Source organism: Phyllobates terribilis, unplaced genomic scaffold (genome assembly GCF_046119375.1).
Source record: "Phyllobates terribilis strain yellow unplaced genomic scaffold, ASM4611937v1 Scaffold_1__5_contigs__length_1240528914, whole genome shotgun sequence".
Classification (NCBI taxonomy): Eukaryota; Metazoa; Chordata; class Amphibia; order Anura; family Dendrobatidae; genus Phyllobates; species Phyllobates terribilis.
Genome location: NW_027362761.1, coordinates 481,562,875 through 481,580,046, shown reverse-complemented (window position 1 = coordinate 481,580,046; position 17,172 = coordinate 481,562,875). Strand labels below are relative to the sequence as shown.

Genomic DNA, 17,172 nt, shown 5'->3' with positions numbered 1-17,172 from the left:
TTTTTGGCCATACAGTTATGACATACAACCTAGTCAAGAGGAAATATATACACCTGTATGTCTGTCACGCACATTATCTTATAAATAATTAAAAAAATACAAATGTAGATTTATCTGTGCTTATGAGCGGATACAGACAGAAACTGGCCCCTGTACAAAAACAATATCTGGGCCCTTTGCAGTCCAATAGCTACTCATATTGCACAATTCTACCTGCTTTGTAGGTAAAAGTGGGCCCCCTTATCTCTTGGGCCTCTGTGCGGCTGCACAGGTTGCACCAATTGTATGGCCAAACTGGTTTCAGCTGCTAACCAGTTAAATCCATTACAAAAATTCATGACACTACGGTGATAGATTTGGACCTTAAAAAAAGGGCATGTCACAGTATAAGTTCTTTGTTTTATATATCCTGTTCTAGTCCATAAAAGAACAATAGACAATTGCCTACCCATGAAAATTTAAAAAAAAAAAAAGCAAACAAAAAAATCAGCCTGGATACAAAGGGTAGGAAAATCTCAGACGAAGCAGAGGTGAAGCATATAACAAAATGATTAAGGTTGTAATATAATAGATCAAATTTTAGGTATAAAAATAAACCATGGCAGCAATAAAAAGGGAAACTATAAACATTTTATTTTTAAAATGGAAGTATTTTACATCACTGATCTGTACAGATTACATCCCATACAGAGTATGCCCCAGAAATAGTTAAATGAAATGACAAGTGTTCCCACTAGTTGGTTACAGCTGCAAAATGGTTATTACAAATAATTTTTATTATGAAAAAAAGAAAAAAATACAAAATATTTTTTAATTACTTCATTGTCCACATTATAAGTACTATTCATGGATGGATGTATAAAGTGTTCCATATAACTAGCATCTAAAATATTTTCACAATAAATTATTTACAATAAAACATGTAAAATATTCTGCAATGTTTAAAAAAGACAGAGGCTCCGCTCATATTTGACTATTCTTCCCGTCACTGAGACAGGACCTAATGGATCCCATTAGAATTTAAGAGGGGCCGTCTCCCATCTTTGGTGTTGGTCGTGTGATGGTTCCCGCACTGAATGGTGACTTTTGTTAGAAAACAAGCCACAACTCAAATGTGAATAGGATCTGAGAGAAAAGTGACATGACGCTATTTACAGAAATAAATCTTCCAAACTGCTAATTAAATCCATCATTCCAGGTCATGACCTTGTCATAGTCCTGAATTCTTTGCTTAATATGAGAGAGCTTGTTCTTCAGGTACTCGCAGCGCTCCTTTTTCTCCAAAAATGTAGGATCCTATTAGGAAACAAATGTATTAGTTAGCCTGCGTTTCACATAACTGCATGGGCCAGTTATGACACAATCATTCACATGTTGTACAAAGGCCAGTGTTAAACACCCAACAATAAAACAGGTTGGATGCTCAAAGTTCATTTTGTGTTGAGAAAGAAGACAATGTAGTCTAATGTCCAACTGATATTGTTGGAAAAGACAAATATAATTCCATTCAACGCTACTTAACGTGGGTGGTCCACTACTGGGACAACACCTTCTCAAATCAATGTTTTCCCCAAGTAAAATATCTGCAGCTATACCTCGCCTCTGATGTAGGTGTTGTGTCCAGCAGTAACAGCACTGGGTCTTTCGTCTTGACATGCAGTCAGTCAGGAGGAAATCAGAGCTGCACCTGCTCTCACTGCCTCCGGATGTCAGTTACGTCCCAAGGAGGAAGAGTGCAGCGGGCATTAATTGGCTGCAGGGATTGTGTGACATAATGTCATGCGATTCCTGGGAGAGTCCGTGACATCGCTAGAATGCCGCTGGCAATGGAGGGGAGTATATGTGTTATTATTTTACAAGGGCGAAATATAGGGATTGAGAAGGGGTTGTCCGAGTAGTGGACAACCCCTTTAAATATTATACATGTACTATTTTCTAACCAGCTCCAGTATATTTCTATATTACAGCCAGTAACATGTTGGAGATTGCTACTTTTAAGCTGGCTAGGCAAATAAGATAGCGGTCAGTGCAGGCCTGGATGAATCTTAGCCAGGCCTAAGAGCAGAGTATATAGAACTCCATTGAGCAGTGAATACCACCCCCAACTCCAGTGCCAGTAGCCCCCTACCCCCACCCACTTCCGCACCAGTCACATCAGTCCAGAAAGAACAGGAAAGGAAAGCACACTGTATTCAGATCAGAATAATTGCTTTCATGAAAAGCAACCTGTCAGTAACAGAACCCCTGCACAAGCATCGGTAGTGCACAGGGTTGGGTAAAATATTATGAAGGATACATTTTACAATCAATAAAAGTCCAATTTCGGCACATTGGATTGGCACCATGAGAGGTAGAATTGAAAACAAGGTTAGAATTGCTTAGATGCAATTCATTTATTACAGAATTAAAATAACAGCAAATGACTAAAGTGGCTGCAAAATGACGCTTCTCTATGTTCAGTTTAGCAGATAAATGAAAAAAAAAAAAAAATCTGAATTTATTCTTGTCACAATTATTCTATGTGCACTGAATATACGCACATTCTTTTTCTTCTGATATTCCTGCAGAACCTTGGAAATTCGTTCATATTCCTGAAAAATTAAGAAAGACAAATTTTAGTATGCCACCCCTCCTACACAAATAGCTAATTTTAGGTTGCATATCTGGCATTTATTAAAAAGATGCCAACTTTGGTATTATAGCTATTTTATGCAATTAGGAGATTTGCAATTTTTTTTCGCAGCTACCCTTGAAAATATTAGCTTTCTTGTATTTAGGTGTGCATTTACAATGTGGTATAGAGAGATATCACATAAAATAATATAATGGCTGCCATAGAAGACAAATTGTTGCCTATATAACCTCTAGAGAGCACTGGTGTTAATCAGTTTGTCAAGTATAATAATATAGTGATCATTGAAGAACATAGGAAGTGTTGTCTGTAAATGGACAATGACTTTATATACTATCAATATGATTTCTGGAGTGAAGAAAAAACAAAAAAAAAACAAAACACACAATGGACCTAATTCATGAATGAGTTGATGCCAGAGTTCTGGCATAAAACACCCTCAAATTTGACGACTGTTGGTGTTCATGCAACAGGTTCAACCAGCTCTGAGCAGAGCTGAAATGTGACGGGGCTTGGCAAATTCATCAAAAAGTAGTGACGTAACTTAAACCAGGCCCTAACAGGAGTAACATTTCTGGGAGCTTTAGGATGTGACCAATTCATGGAGAGGCGTGAGCCTCTAAATGAAATAGGCACATCTTACTCCAGAACGCCCCTCATTAACAGAGCTGTGGAGTCAGTAAGCCAAACCACCGACTCCAACTCCACAGAACTGGTAGGAGGATCTTCACTGCTGAGCGTGTACATAAAGGGCAGCACAGATTCAGCTCAACTAAAGTCCGAGATCCTTAGATCAGGAACAGAGCAGACATTTATAGGACATTTCAGAACCTTCCCAAATTCTTATGAAAACATTTAAAGCACATCCTGCATTGTACTACTGTACCAATTTATTATATATTTTAGGAGTCGGTCCATTTCATACTGACTCCACGACTCTGACTCCACAGCCCTGCTCATTAAGACTGGTGCATAAAATACAAGTCTTAATGATATAATCGGGTCCAATGTTTAAGCCGTTTGGAATCTATAACAAGTATATGGCGTTTCATCCTGATGTTTTGCGAATGTTACTGGGTTAAAAAATAAAAAGGTATACACATCTTTGTTTCAAATACTAAATCTTGTCCTAACAGCTAATATCAGAAGTATTACACAGAAATAGGTGGAGCTCTGGAATTGAGGTTATTAGTAGAAACAGCAATTAGGCAGCTGCTGTAGTGTGGGCAGATGCGTATTACATGCTGAGGCGTAATCTGGCGCTGGTAAACACCATACTCCCTACATAGTGATTACACCTACCATATTGTTACACGTGACAAACAGCTGGAGACTGCTTTCTGGACTGTCCTGAGAGAACACGTATTACAGTGTACTGGATTAGTAAAATATTGTGCACCCTATAATATATCCGTTGTTCCTGACGACATTACAATCACAATGCGATATCACATACATACTTTTCCCATATTGCAGGCCGTAATACCAGATACTGTAGGCCTCGTCACCCTGCCTCTGCTCAAAGATGATGTAACTAAGGAAAATCTTTACAATGTTCCCACTGTGATTAATACATTACTATTTTTACATGGCTTGCAGGGTGGAGCTCTGTATAATATATGTATTGTTTCCCAAGAATTCTGAAACCTCAGTTGTAAAGCAAGGTGCCCCAGCAAGCAGCTGTTACTGCAGGGGAAAGCAGCGGGCAGTCACATGGCAGTGGCTACTTCTGATGTGTAGAATTGAGTAACATCATGGTCATGGCAAAGAGGCATTGAAGTGGCTTTATCCTCGTTCTTATAGGAGAGGGTAGGGGAGAATGTACTAATGCGACAACCCCTTTTAAATTATTTTTAATCATAGTTATTACATTTATTTTAAAGTCGTCATCATAGACTCACACATGGACACTTGAATGGGAGACAAACATCAGAACTCGAAAGTAGCCACTTAATGTATGGCGCTGCGGTGTTCCACTGCAAACATCCAGCCACTGTCAGAGAAGATACCAGCTGATCGGTGGGAGTGCTGGGTGTTGGATCCCCCCCCAATGTAACTTATCCTACAGTTAGGTCATCAATATGCAAGTCCTGTACAGCTAATTTAATTAAAAAGTTTTCATACAACATAGGTTACTAAATAAGATTACTATATGTGCTCTTACAGTTAAAGGGAACCTGTCATTAGAATTATGCTCCTCGAACCACGAGCAACATGAATCGGACACTGACTGTGCGATTGCTGCCTGGTCTGATTTACTATAAAGAGCTGAAAAGTAAAGAAACTTTGAAAAGCCGGCAGGGGACTGCACTATTTAGAAACTCCAGCAATCAGACCCCAAAAGCATATCTCAGCAATATAACTTCACTTATACTCTTACTGTAAAGGGGTATTCCCATATCCAAGATCCTATCCCAATATGTAGTAGGTGTAATAATAATATCAGTAAATACCTCCAATTAGAACAGTTCTTCTGATAAGCTACGTCGCTTACCTTACATGCAGGGAATTGCAGTAGCTTAGATATCCATGGTTACGACCACTCACATAGCGACAAGTAGTTAGTTAGCAGTTAGTGGTCATAACCATGGATACCTAAGCTGCTGCAATGCCCTGCACATGGGGTAAATGACATAGCCAATCTTAGATACTATACTACATTTCTAATTGGAGGCATTTGCTAATATTATTATTACATCTACTACATATTTTGATAGTATCTTGGAAATGGGAATACCCCTTTAAGGAATATTTAAATTCTTTAGCATTGTGATTAAAATCAGTTGTTGGGGGTCGCTATGTGGGAGAAACAGGACACAAATTGAGAGCAAGGATGAGTTCTCATCGCCACACGATTACAGATAAAAAAAACCCAGGTAACGATGGCCAAACATTTTTGTGGTCCAGAACAGAACATCAACAATATGAAAGTTGTCATATTAAAAGGCAACTTTAAATCACAAAAACATCGAAGGGTTTGGGGATACAAACTGATTAGGGTCTTTGACACCCTCCACACAGGAATAAATCTGTCAGGAGGATTTATCTCTCACTACTAAATCTGAGGAATCTGCTCCAGAGACAGTGAGGGCACCAGGCCTATGATCTTACATGGATATTGGGACCATAAAACTTTCACACCACTAATCCAATCCAATTAAGGACTCACTCTCCAAGCTCAGTTTGTTTGTTTATTGAAATGTCAATTTATTATGCCATGCATCTGCTTTTCTTTTCCTTTTTTTTTTCTTCTGTGTGTGCATATATGTGTTTCTTCATATATCTTGTCATACCATGCCTGTGGAAGGGACCTAAGCTGTCCCGAAAGCTTGCCTTGTAACATAATTTATTTTTGTTAGCCATTAAAAAGGTATCATACCTACAAGATTATCATGTTTTTCCCACCGAGAGCAATCGGTTGTTGGGAACACTCCGACAACAGTTGTAGGTTTCTATTTTACTCCTCAAGTCTTTGCTGTGGAGACTATAAACTGATAATCTGTAAAATTCCCTGCAGCAATTACAGGACTATAGGAAAATATGCAAATGGCAATCTCCTAATACATTTATATAGGGGCACTGAAGGTGATGCCAGCTAATGTATATAGCTATATATCAAACCATACACAAACAAAAGACGTGTGTGTAAGCAAGGTGGAGGGATGCTTTTTACTCTTAGCATGCATTCGTTTTCTGACAGTGCCTGTTCTGCTGACAGGAGAGCAGTCACCACCATGTTGTTTTGTGTGGTGAGCCACATTAATGAGAATGCAGTGATATCATTCTCCAGACTACTACAGCGCTCATCATGCCAGAAATATCCAACCTCTACAATGAGTGTTCACGCTGAATCACTAATAGGAGGCTCTGCTTACTGATCTGAAACCAAAATATTACATACCGAGATGTGACACTAAAGTCCCTTCAATAAAATGAGGATCATGACAGTGATGTCATAGAACTCCTAGGAACATTTGCAAAAGTTTTAATCAACTATTTATTTATCAACTAAATATCAAAAAGGTGCGATGTGCTGGCCTACAGAATTATGACGGGTTAATATACAGTACAGACCAAAAGTTTGGACACACCTTCTCATTTAAAGATTTTTCTGTATTTTCATGACTATGAAAATTGTACATTCACACTGAAGGCATCAAAACTATGAATTAACACATGTGGAATTATATACTTAACAAAAAAGTGTGAAACAACTGCAAATATGTCTTATATTCTAGGTTCTTCAAAGTAGCCACCTTTTCCTTTGATGACTGCTTTGCACACTCTTGGCATTCTCTTGATGAGCTTCAAGAGGTAGTCACCGGAAATGGTTTTCAATTCACAGGTGTGCCCTGTCAGGTTTAATAAGTGGGATTTCTTGCCTTATAAATGGGGTTGGGACCATCAGTTGTTTTGTGCAGAAGTCTGGTGGATACACAGCTGATAGTCCTACTGAATAGACTGTTAGAATTTGTATTATGGCAAAAAAAAGCAGCTAAGTAAAGAAAAAACGAGTGGCCAACGAGTGGTCAGTCAGTCCGAAAAATTGGGAAAACTTTGAAAGTGTCCCCAAGTGCAGTTGCAAAAACCATCAAGCGCTACAAAGAAACTGGCTCACATGAGGACCGCCCCAGGAAAGGAAGACCAAAAGTCACCTCTGCTTCTGAGAATAAGTTTATCCGAGTCACCAGCCTCAGAAATCGCAGGTTAACAGCAGCTTAGATTAGAGACCAGGTCAATGCCACACAGATTTCTAACTGCTGACACATCTCTTCAACAACTGTTAAGAGGAGACTTTGTGCAGCAGGCCTTCATGGTAAAATAGCTGCTAGGAAACCACTGCTAAGGACAGTCAACAAGCAGAAGAGACTTGTTTGGGCTAAAGAACACAAGGAATGGACATTAGACAAGTGAAAATCTGTGCTTTGGCCTGATGAGTCCAAATTTGAGATCTTTGGTTCCAACCACCGTGTCTTTGTGCGACGCAGAAAAGGTGAACGGATGGACTCTACATGCCTGGTTCCCACCGTGAAGCATGGAGGAGGAGGTGTGATGGTGTGGGGGTGCTTTGCTGGTGACACTGTTGGGGATTTATTGAAAACTGAAGGCATAATGAACCAGCATGGCTACCACAGCATCTTGCAGCGGCATGCTATTCCATCCGGTTTGCGTTTAGTTGGACCATCATTTATTTTTCAACAGGATAATGACCCCAAAACACCTCCAGGCTGTGTAAGGGCTATTTGACCAAGAAGGAGAGTGATGGGGTGCTACGCCAGATGACCTGGCCTCCAGTCACCAGACCTGAACCCAATCGAGATGGTTTGGGGTGAGCTGGACCGCAGAGTGAAGGCAAAAGGGCCAACAAGTGCCAAGCATCTCTAGGAACTTTTTCAAGATTGTTGGAAGACCATTTCCGGTGACTACCTCTTGAAGCTCATCAAGAGAATGCCAAGAGTGTGCAAAACAGTCATCAAAGCAAAAGGTGGCTACTTTGAAGAACCTAGAATATTAGACATATTTTCAGTTGTTTCACACTTTTTTGTTAAGTATATAATTCCACATGTGTTAATTCATAGTTCTGATGCCTTCAGTGTGAATGTACAATTTTCAAAGTCATGAAAATACAGAAAAATCTTTAAATGAGAAGGTGCGTCCAAACTTTTGGTCTGTACTGTATAACAATGTACACTGATTTATATTCAAATTAATGTTATGCAGAAAAGTTATGTGAAAAAGAATCTGTCATCAGAATACAAGCCCCTAAACCATTTACAATATATATGCACATGTAGCTCTTTCTAAGGCCACATTTACACTTCAAGTATTTGGTCAGTATTTTACATCAGTATTTGTAAGCCAAAACCAGGAGTGGGTGATAAATACAGAAGTGGTGACGTGTTTCTATTATACTTTTCCTCTGATTGTTCCACTCCTGATTTTGGCTTACAAATATGGATGTAAAATATTGACCAAAATACTGAACGTGTGGACGTGACCCAAGACAAATCCAGCAATACCTTTATATGGCCAGTCCGTTCCTCTGTTATTGAGAAATCAGCTTTTGAATTGATCTTCAAAGCAAGGCTGAAGAGCTATTGTAGATATGAAGCCTTTGTCACTCCAGCTCTATTCCCTGCCTAACGCCGCCTCTACTGGCTTAACTGACGCTGTTTTGCCTGAAGTCACACAGCATAGAGACAGTCAGTCAAACAGGAGGAGGCAGCACTGGGCAGGGAATAGAGCTGGAGTGACAGAGGCATAAGATCGACAGCCTAATTTGCATATCAATTCAAACACTTATTTCTCAGTAATGGAGGAATGGACTGACCATGTAAAGGTATTGCTGGATTTGTCTTTGAAAGAGTTAAACTGACATATAGATAGTTTAGGGGGTGAAATCCTGCTGACAGATTCCCGTTATTTGGGAGCATAGACATTGATAAAATTACTAGGAAATTCCTCAAATATCCAATTGGCAGGATTTCGACAGCTATGACCCCTGTTGATCTCGAGAACTAAGTGGCAATGACTCTAGAAAAGAGCAGACACTTCTTCTGTTTGTTCTGCTCCAATTTCTTTGGAGGTTGCTTGGCTGGGCCAGTGTAATAAATAGTCAAGTGGCACGGTGGTACTAGTAGCAAAACAACCATGAAATAGTGTACATCAAAACTGTATGACAAACAATATGGCAATTATCAGAAATGGCTATTGGACGTACCCGTTATCCTCTATATTAATGAAAAGGAGCATTAGATATATTCGGAGGCAACACACTAAAGAGCTGACATAAATAAAAAGCAAACAAACAAAACAAAAACACTTTTTTTCCTTATGTAAAGCTACATGAAGCTATTGGATTTTGGTCCAGAAGAGCTTCCCTAAGTGGGTGCTGCATGTAGAGATGGGCAGTTTGCGCACACTCTACTAGAGTTGTTGTTATGTCCATAGAACATGTGAGCAGTGTACATGTTTATAACGTTACATCAGGTTCACGGCACCGTCAATCAAATTCTCAGGGTAATTCAAGTTAGGATACATCGTGATCTTGTGTGATATTTCTTGAAACCCATGAATCATAACAGCAGAGCCACTCAGCAGACCAGAGAACTAGCTGAAATCTCCAAACGTTTCTACCGAACAATGGCTTTTCTCATTGCCAAGTATAACATCCTCTGGGTTGGACTGATTAGCTTTTTAAAAAATACTTGCTCCAGAAATCATCTACTTTAATACACTACCTTGTGTTGTGGATATGTAGCGCCCCGAGGGTTCGGCCGCTACAGGGGTATTGCACCTCAGTCCAGAGGTGTGATATTCCACTCCCGGGTAAGGATGGAGTATGGACCAGGGCTCAGTTAGCTGCATGCAGCACACACACCCCATTTCCGAGGGACAGCTCAACGGTGCTCCCACTAGACATAAGTGCAGGCACGAGAGCATCTGTCCCTGCTGGAGTGGGGAGGGAGGGGTGGAACACCCAGTGCTGTAGGGGCAGATAGGGGTTGGTTCCTGAGCGTAGGAAGGAGCTCATTGGTTGCTGGTCACCTGGGCTCATGGCTAGAGGGAGGTATAAAAGGTGGGCACCATCTTAGATCTAGGTTCAGTCTGTGAGGAGAGGAGAGCTGACAGGGAGCAGCAGCTCAGGCTGAGTGCTGCTCCAGAGGCAGGCCTAGGGAAGAGGCTGGAGCCTGAGAGGAGAAGGAGAAGTGGGCCTAGAGAAGAGGCCGAGGAAGGAGGTGAAGGGGAGCTGAGATTCTAGCTCATCTCAGCTCCAAGAGAAAGGAACAGGAGCAGAAAGGAACTGCAAAGAAGGAGAGACAGAGAAACAGAAGGGCTCAGGAACAAGAAGGTGGAAGGGACCCTAAGAACCCACAAGAATCCAGGGTGCAGGGTCAGGCAGATTAAGGGTACCGGATCCCAAGTTGGTGGAGGAGAAACAACCCTCAGCCAAAGACCGGTCGTCGTGATCATATATTGGTGCGACACCTCATCAAACCTGCTAGGAAGGCACCATATAGGACAGCGGAGGACGGGGCCCACGTTTAACCGCACAGGTCCGCGGCAGCTGGACAAAAGTGGGTCACTGGTGAGGCAGGCCAGAGAAAGGATAAAAGGGGGTCCTGTGCTATGCTCCTGAACTGCCTGGGAGTTGACCGAGCCCCTCATCTGGTGGACGCAGCACGGCTCGGGCAGTCATTGCCAGCTGAAGTGACTTGGATATTAACCGTGAGTAAAGACGCTGGACTGCAGTACGTTGTCTGTGTGCTTTTTCGCTCCTCCGGCACTACCGGTACTGGGACTCTCACTACCATCACTCCCAACATCCACTACACTGCCCTGGGGCTGCACTCTTCCCGTGGGGAGTCACATCACCTCAGCTGCACCCATCATCAGCCCCAGCGGACTGCCTTGCAGCGGCGGTTCCTAATAACCGCAATCCACGGGTGGCGTAGTCGGACATTATCTAAAGCAAGCAGCAGACTACCATTGGCCTGACCACCCTGAGCCGCGGGACCGGGCCGCCACTACTACTACCCCCATTGTTCCCCTATCGCCCGGATCCGCGTGCCCCACGGCCCAGGGGGCGAGTCAGATATAAAGGGTATTAAATACATTTATAGCTTATACATAAGATATCATATAAGTGACTTGCACAAGTCCCAGCAGGGCACTGGTTGGGCATCCAAGCAAAGAATCAATGGAAAGGTGACATTGCATGTGTTTGACCCTCTACATTCACTTCTAGGGGAGTCACTGAATAAACTAAGCATGCTTGCTAGGCTTATTCCCATAGAAGTGAACAAAGAACTACACTGGCATCCCCCATTCATTCTCTGCCGCTGAGACTCACTCACTAGATAGGGTGAAAGTACTGGAGACAGATGCATGATTTTTATAGCATATCTTGTACATATGCCATGAATTTCTAAGATCAGATCAGAATACCCCTCTCAGAGGAAATGTCACTGGAACCAACCTAACATTTGTTATTCATTTATACTTATTTTGGAATCCATCAGGGTCAGTTATGGCGCCTGTCATTGTGAAAGCAAAAAAATAACACTGCATGGAGTTTGGCATAATTGCTCAGCCTACATTGCAGGTATGAACACATTCTTCATCGCAGCATTGATTGTCTTTGGGCTCACTCACACGATATAGCACTTAGATCAATGTTCAATGAGGAAGTGCTGATAACAGACTTTTTTCAATGAGAGAATCGGTCAGTGAAAAAAAAAAATAAATAAAAATCACAGCATGCTGCTATTTCACTTTGAAATTGGATGCCACTCACTCACTCAAATCTTTGGGCGAGTAGAAAACATAAGGCTGCACTCGGATGACATATGAGTGCAGTCCGATTTCCGCAGACTCACAGAATGGAGAAGATTGAGAAATTTTGTTCTTCATCTGCTCCTCAGTGTGCTCCAATTCTCTCATATGACAGAATCTGACCACTCATGTGCAAACTCCGGATCAGATTGTCATTAGCATGAATGACCAGATTCTCTTTAATGAGAGAATCTACGGTTGTATGAGCAAGCCCTTAGGCTGTATTCAGTCATGCTTCACGAAAAAAATTCAACTTTTTTTTTAATTTCAAATTTATTTACTTTTTTTTTTGTGGCCACCATTGTAATTTGTAAATTTAAAACAAAACATCTTTAGCCAAAAAACTTGCGAATTGGTAAAAAATTCAAAGAATCAATAAGTGAATAACATATATAAGAAATATTTATAATGTTAGACGTATACTCACGTATTCATTTTCTGGGTTTTTGGGTAATTTTCTCATCACCGCATCTAGTTCACCAAACTTTTTCATCACTGCCTGTACCTCTGCCGATAACTCTTTGTACTCAGAATACTGATCATTAAACACCGCTTTATATCGGTCACGCTCATCATCTGATTTTATTGCCTGGTATTTCCTATTATAAAGAAAGAAAACACTTTTCTAAATAAAACATAGGACACACCGTAGTTCTATGGCAATTACAGTAAAGCTCCTTTAATCCACTAATTGATTATTCACAAACCTGTCACCTACAAAGTCCTATTGCTTATTGTTTTAGGGAATTTTTATAAGGCCATTTTTTGTTTTTTTTAGACACACAAAGGTTTGGTTCACATACTGCATTTTGCAGAGGGCTGGTTTTGTGTTTTCATAGGAAATTACCAAGGCTTTAATTGTAACACACTACAGTAAGGTGGCTTAATTGAATGAGGAGCACATCCACCATCCAAAAAAAAAATATTTTTTTGGGCGCATCTGTGGGTTGTTTGTACTCCAGAAAGTGAAATTTACGCCAACTAAGAGCTGAGGTATATTTTAGCTATGATGTACAATATTTTTCTGGAGTACATTATAGCAAATTTGCGGTGATGTGTTAAATCATGCCCTTGTAAATGGATGAGGTCTGAGCAAAATAAGCTAGAAGTCGCAAAATTTCTCACAACTATCATCTACAACAAATTCTGCAACTTTTTAATGTCAGACAACTGCCAGAGGGGAGTGGGCGGGGGGGGATGATAAATTTCCTCTATTCTTTTCATTTTTATGCTTTGTGGAGGTCTTTAATAACACAGCATCCTCTGGATATGGTGTTTTTTATCCCACAGTTATTCCAAAACTTTAAAAATCCATGATACAAAACAAAAAGAAATACCATTAACAAAAAACGTAAAATCTGTTTGAAGTGTTTAAAAACGCCGAAAAGTGTGTGTAAAGGGAGTCTTACTGAAAAGTAAAGATAAACATCACAAAATCTTTCCACATACCAAGGTCTGTGACCAATACTTACGCCACATAGTCCGGCATGACAATGGGCTTTGGAATATGTCCTGCTGGAATGTATCCGCTTACAAGTTCAGGTCTCATTTCGGGAGGTTGGTTAGCTCTTTGCTTTGCTGGGACATCAGTCGCGAGATGATCATTACCAGCAGAAGCGTCACGCTAAAACAAAGAAACAGTATGAAAGGAAAGGTTTGATCACTATAGTCATAAAACATGATCCATTTATTTCTTGATAATAGATCTTTAATTTTAGAGATACTAAAGTAAAGTAGCTCAAAACGAGAGAGCTCCTATTGGATGAGCTGTAATCTGACAATTATCCCAAGAACAAAATGCACTTTCTTGAAGAGATACCCTTAGGGTATGTTCACACTGAGTTCACTTCCTACTGCCATCTGGGATTTCAGTGTGGCAGCCGCACAGCTTTAGAATGCCATTAACCTGCAGGTGAACCCCCATATTTGCAGATCAACAACATTTTTTGACATGACTGGTTCGCTTTAAAGTTTTTCCAATTTTTAGGAGAAGCCACTTACTTTTGATAACTAATCTGAGAACAGCATAATGTAGAGACTGAGACTCTGGTTCTAGTGATGTGTGACTTACTGGTCTGTTTGCTGTAGTTTAGATAAAATCACTGTTTTATCAGCAGGAGATTATCACTAAAGGACTAGTGAACTTGCTGTTGCATATTCTTCCATATTCACGAGCTCTGTATAATTCCGCCCCCAGCACGGATTGGCAGCTTTCTGCCTATGCACAGTGTACACAGAAAGCTGCTCATCAGTGGTGCGGGCGGGATTATACAGCATTTCCACAGTGCAAACCGCAACGGTCTGCACAGTTTAGTGCAGATTCCACTGTAGATACATCGTGTGGACTTAGTTAAAGGGTACGCATCCACAGGGCGTAAATCCTGCATTTTGCAATACCAGTGATATGTACATAAAAGTTTTAGAAATTTTGTGCACAAGCTGCAGAGAATATCTGTAGTGTAAATTGATGTGGATTTCAGATCCACAACACAACTTTGGAGATTTGCCATTCAGTACTCTGAAAAAGTTGTGCAATAACCAGTGAATGCTGCAATACTGAATATTATGGATAACAAATGGATAGAAAACACTGCATGTAATGATGGTTGATCTACACCCAAAAAGCAATAAACTGTGCCCAAGGCTGAAAACAAGCAAAGATTAGGCACACTTGTATCAGAGTTGTCTACTTTGCCACAAAGCACTTGTCCTCCAATTGTATAACTACTTTCTTGAAGCAGCCACAAGAGGGAGCCACAGCTAAACTCGATGTTAAATTCTAACTGCTCAAAATGGACTGTATTTTTCTTGGATTTGCAACTCCTCCCTAAATCCAGACACATGAGGATCTATGAAGAGGAGATCTATAGCATGGTTTGCACAATGGAGAATTACAATAGTTGCCCCTGTGACTACCTGCTTCATGGAGGAACAATAATATCACCTGTACAATTACTGCTAAAAAAAAAAATATATAAAATATATATTTTTTTGTCTTAAACTTAAAAAAATAAATGTTAAGTCAGGGAAAAAGATTTACTAGGGAGAATTAGGAACGCTACATTTGTGCTCAGTTTAAAGCGCACCTGTCAGCAGGATTGTGCTTAGTAACCTACATACACTGTCAGGTTGGCGACATTACACTGAGTAAAATGATACCTTTGTTGATGAAATCCGTCCAGTGGTTATTTTATAAGCTTTACTTTCAGCTCTGTCATAATGAGATGCTAGTGCTCTGGGGCGGGACTTTAGGGAGGGGCAGTAACAGGTACTCTCATTATCTATGCCTATCTCTAGCCTCTGACAGGTCACTGTGCTTTCAGTGACTGCCTACTATTTTAAATGTTGCCTTTGTAATTTCTCTGCCAATGTGAAATTTACATGTCCCAAAATGGCCGCTGACGCCCATGCAGTAGCATCTTTCGGTTGCAGAGAGATGTGTGGTGCCCCTGCGGGTTCAGTCGCCACAGAGGTACTGCATCTCACCCAAAGGTGTGGTGCCCCACTCTCAGGTAAGGAGGGAGTACTGCCCGGGACCCACCCACCTTCATCCAACACTACACCATTCCAGACCAGCAGGCGGGGCAAGATGCACTGGCTTATGCGGAGCCCTGTCCCTGGTTGGAAGAGGGGGGGGGACCGAGTGAGGGGGAACCAAGTAGTGGGTGTGGGTGTAGGAAGAAGAACAGGGAAGCACTTCAGTAGGAGTATAGGGAGGAAGGGAGCAGAGGGAAGGCTCCAGAAGCTAGGGGATCCCAGGGGCACGGAGAGTGCGGAAGCCACCCGTACGCATGAACGAATCTACCAGAGCGTGGAGGGATCAGGCCGCAAAGGGGACCGGCCCATAACTAGTGGAGAACTACAAGGCTCAGCTAGAAACCGGAGGCTTCTGTACTTTCAGGGTGCAGCTGCTCACAACCGCAACTAAATCGCTAAAAAGGTAGCCGCATAGGATTCAGGGGACTGCACGTTGCCCGCCAAAATCCGAGGTTACCGGCTTGGGACACTGGTTGCAAGGCACAGGGTAGGAAGACAACCGAGGAAGGCACACAGTATGGGGTCCCGTTATGTACTCCTGAAACACCTGGGAGTTTGCTGAACCCCTGTCTAGGTGAACACAGGACGGCGTGGGAGGTTACCCTGGCGCTGGGAACCTGGAGTCTGACAACTGTGAGTAAACCTTGAAGACTGCACCCCACTGTGTCCTGGAATTATTATCTGCGCCATCCCCTGCACCACACAGCACAGCAACATCCACCTCATCAAATCATCCCTGCATCACCCTGGAGCTTAGCTCTGCCTGTGAAGAGCTGTCCCAACTCTGCTGCGTCACCATCAGCTCCAGAGGATCTTCACCGCAGCGGCGGCTCCATATAGCCGCATACCATAGGTGGCGTCACGAACATTAAACTATAAAAACTATAATCCCCTTTTATTGACCACCCTGGGTCATGGACCGGGTCACTGCCACTGTGACATCCCCTGCACCGACCGGACCGGCACAGAGTACCCCACGGCCCAGGGGTCGCGTCATATTCTACTGCGCACGCGCAATTTTGCTTCAGGAAAGAGAAACTTGCCTGCAGCAATATAGCCCCCGCCGCCTGCACTTCCGCAGTAGCATTTCTTGGTTGCCGAGAGATGCTACTGCGCATGCACAGTACCATATTGCTTCTCTCAAATTATTTTTTCCAAAAGCAAAATAGTGCCCGAGCGTGCGCAGTAGCATCTCGCGGCAACCGAAAGATGCTACTGCGCATGCGGCCATTTTGGGACATGTAAATTTCACATTGGCAGAGAAATTACAAAGGCAATATTTAAAATAGTATGCAGGTCACTGAAAGCACAGTGACCTGTCAGAGGCCAGAGATAGGCATACATAATGAGAGCACCAGCTACAGCCCCTGCCTAAAGTCCCACCCGGAGCATGAGCATCTCATTATGGCAGAACTGAAAATAAAGATTATAAAAGAACCACAGGACGTATTTCATCAACAAAGGTATCATTTTACTCATTGTAATGTCGCCCACCTGACAGTGTATGTAGTTTACCAAGCACAATGTTGCTGACAGGTGCGCTTTAATTACACATTAGATAGCAATATGCCTAATGATTGTTTGGATGACAGCTCTCTCTCCCTCAACTCTCTCATACACAGCATCACTCGACTATGAACATCGCACAACAGGATCAGCCGTTGAAA

General features: G+C 41.9%; 1 protein-coding gene across 2 annotated transcripts in view; it reads right to left on the bottom strand.

Moving 5' to 3' along the window:
* Nucleotides 1–672: 672 nt before the first annotated feature.
* The window catches only part of MARVELD2 (MARVEL domain containing 2), a 35,997-nt gene continuing 19,497 nt past the window's right edge, over nucleotides 673–17,172 (bottom strand). Inside the window, exons 4-7 of one of the 2 annotated variants that reach the window (XM_073679387.1) lie at nucleotides 13,441–13,592; nucleotides 12,396–12,567; nucleotides 2,541–2,591; nucleotides 673–1,296 (exon numbers count right to left, since the gene is read on the bottom strand). In XM_073679387.1, the coding sequence (XP_073535488.1) occupies nucleotides 1,177–1,296; nucleotides 2,541–2,591; nucleotides 12,396–12,567; nucleotides 13,441–13,592 (495 nt within the window). In that variant the 3' untranslated portion in view covers nucleotides 673–1,176. The remainder of the gene's footprint in view (nucleotides 1,297–2,540; nucleotides 2,592–12,395; nucleotides 12,568–13,440; nucleotides 13,593–17,172) is intronic. The other variant, XM_073679378.1, reaches the window with a different exon arrangement.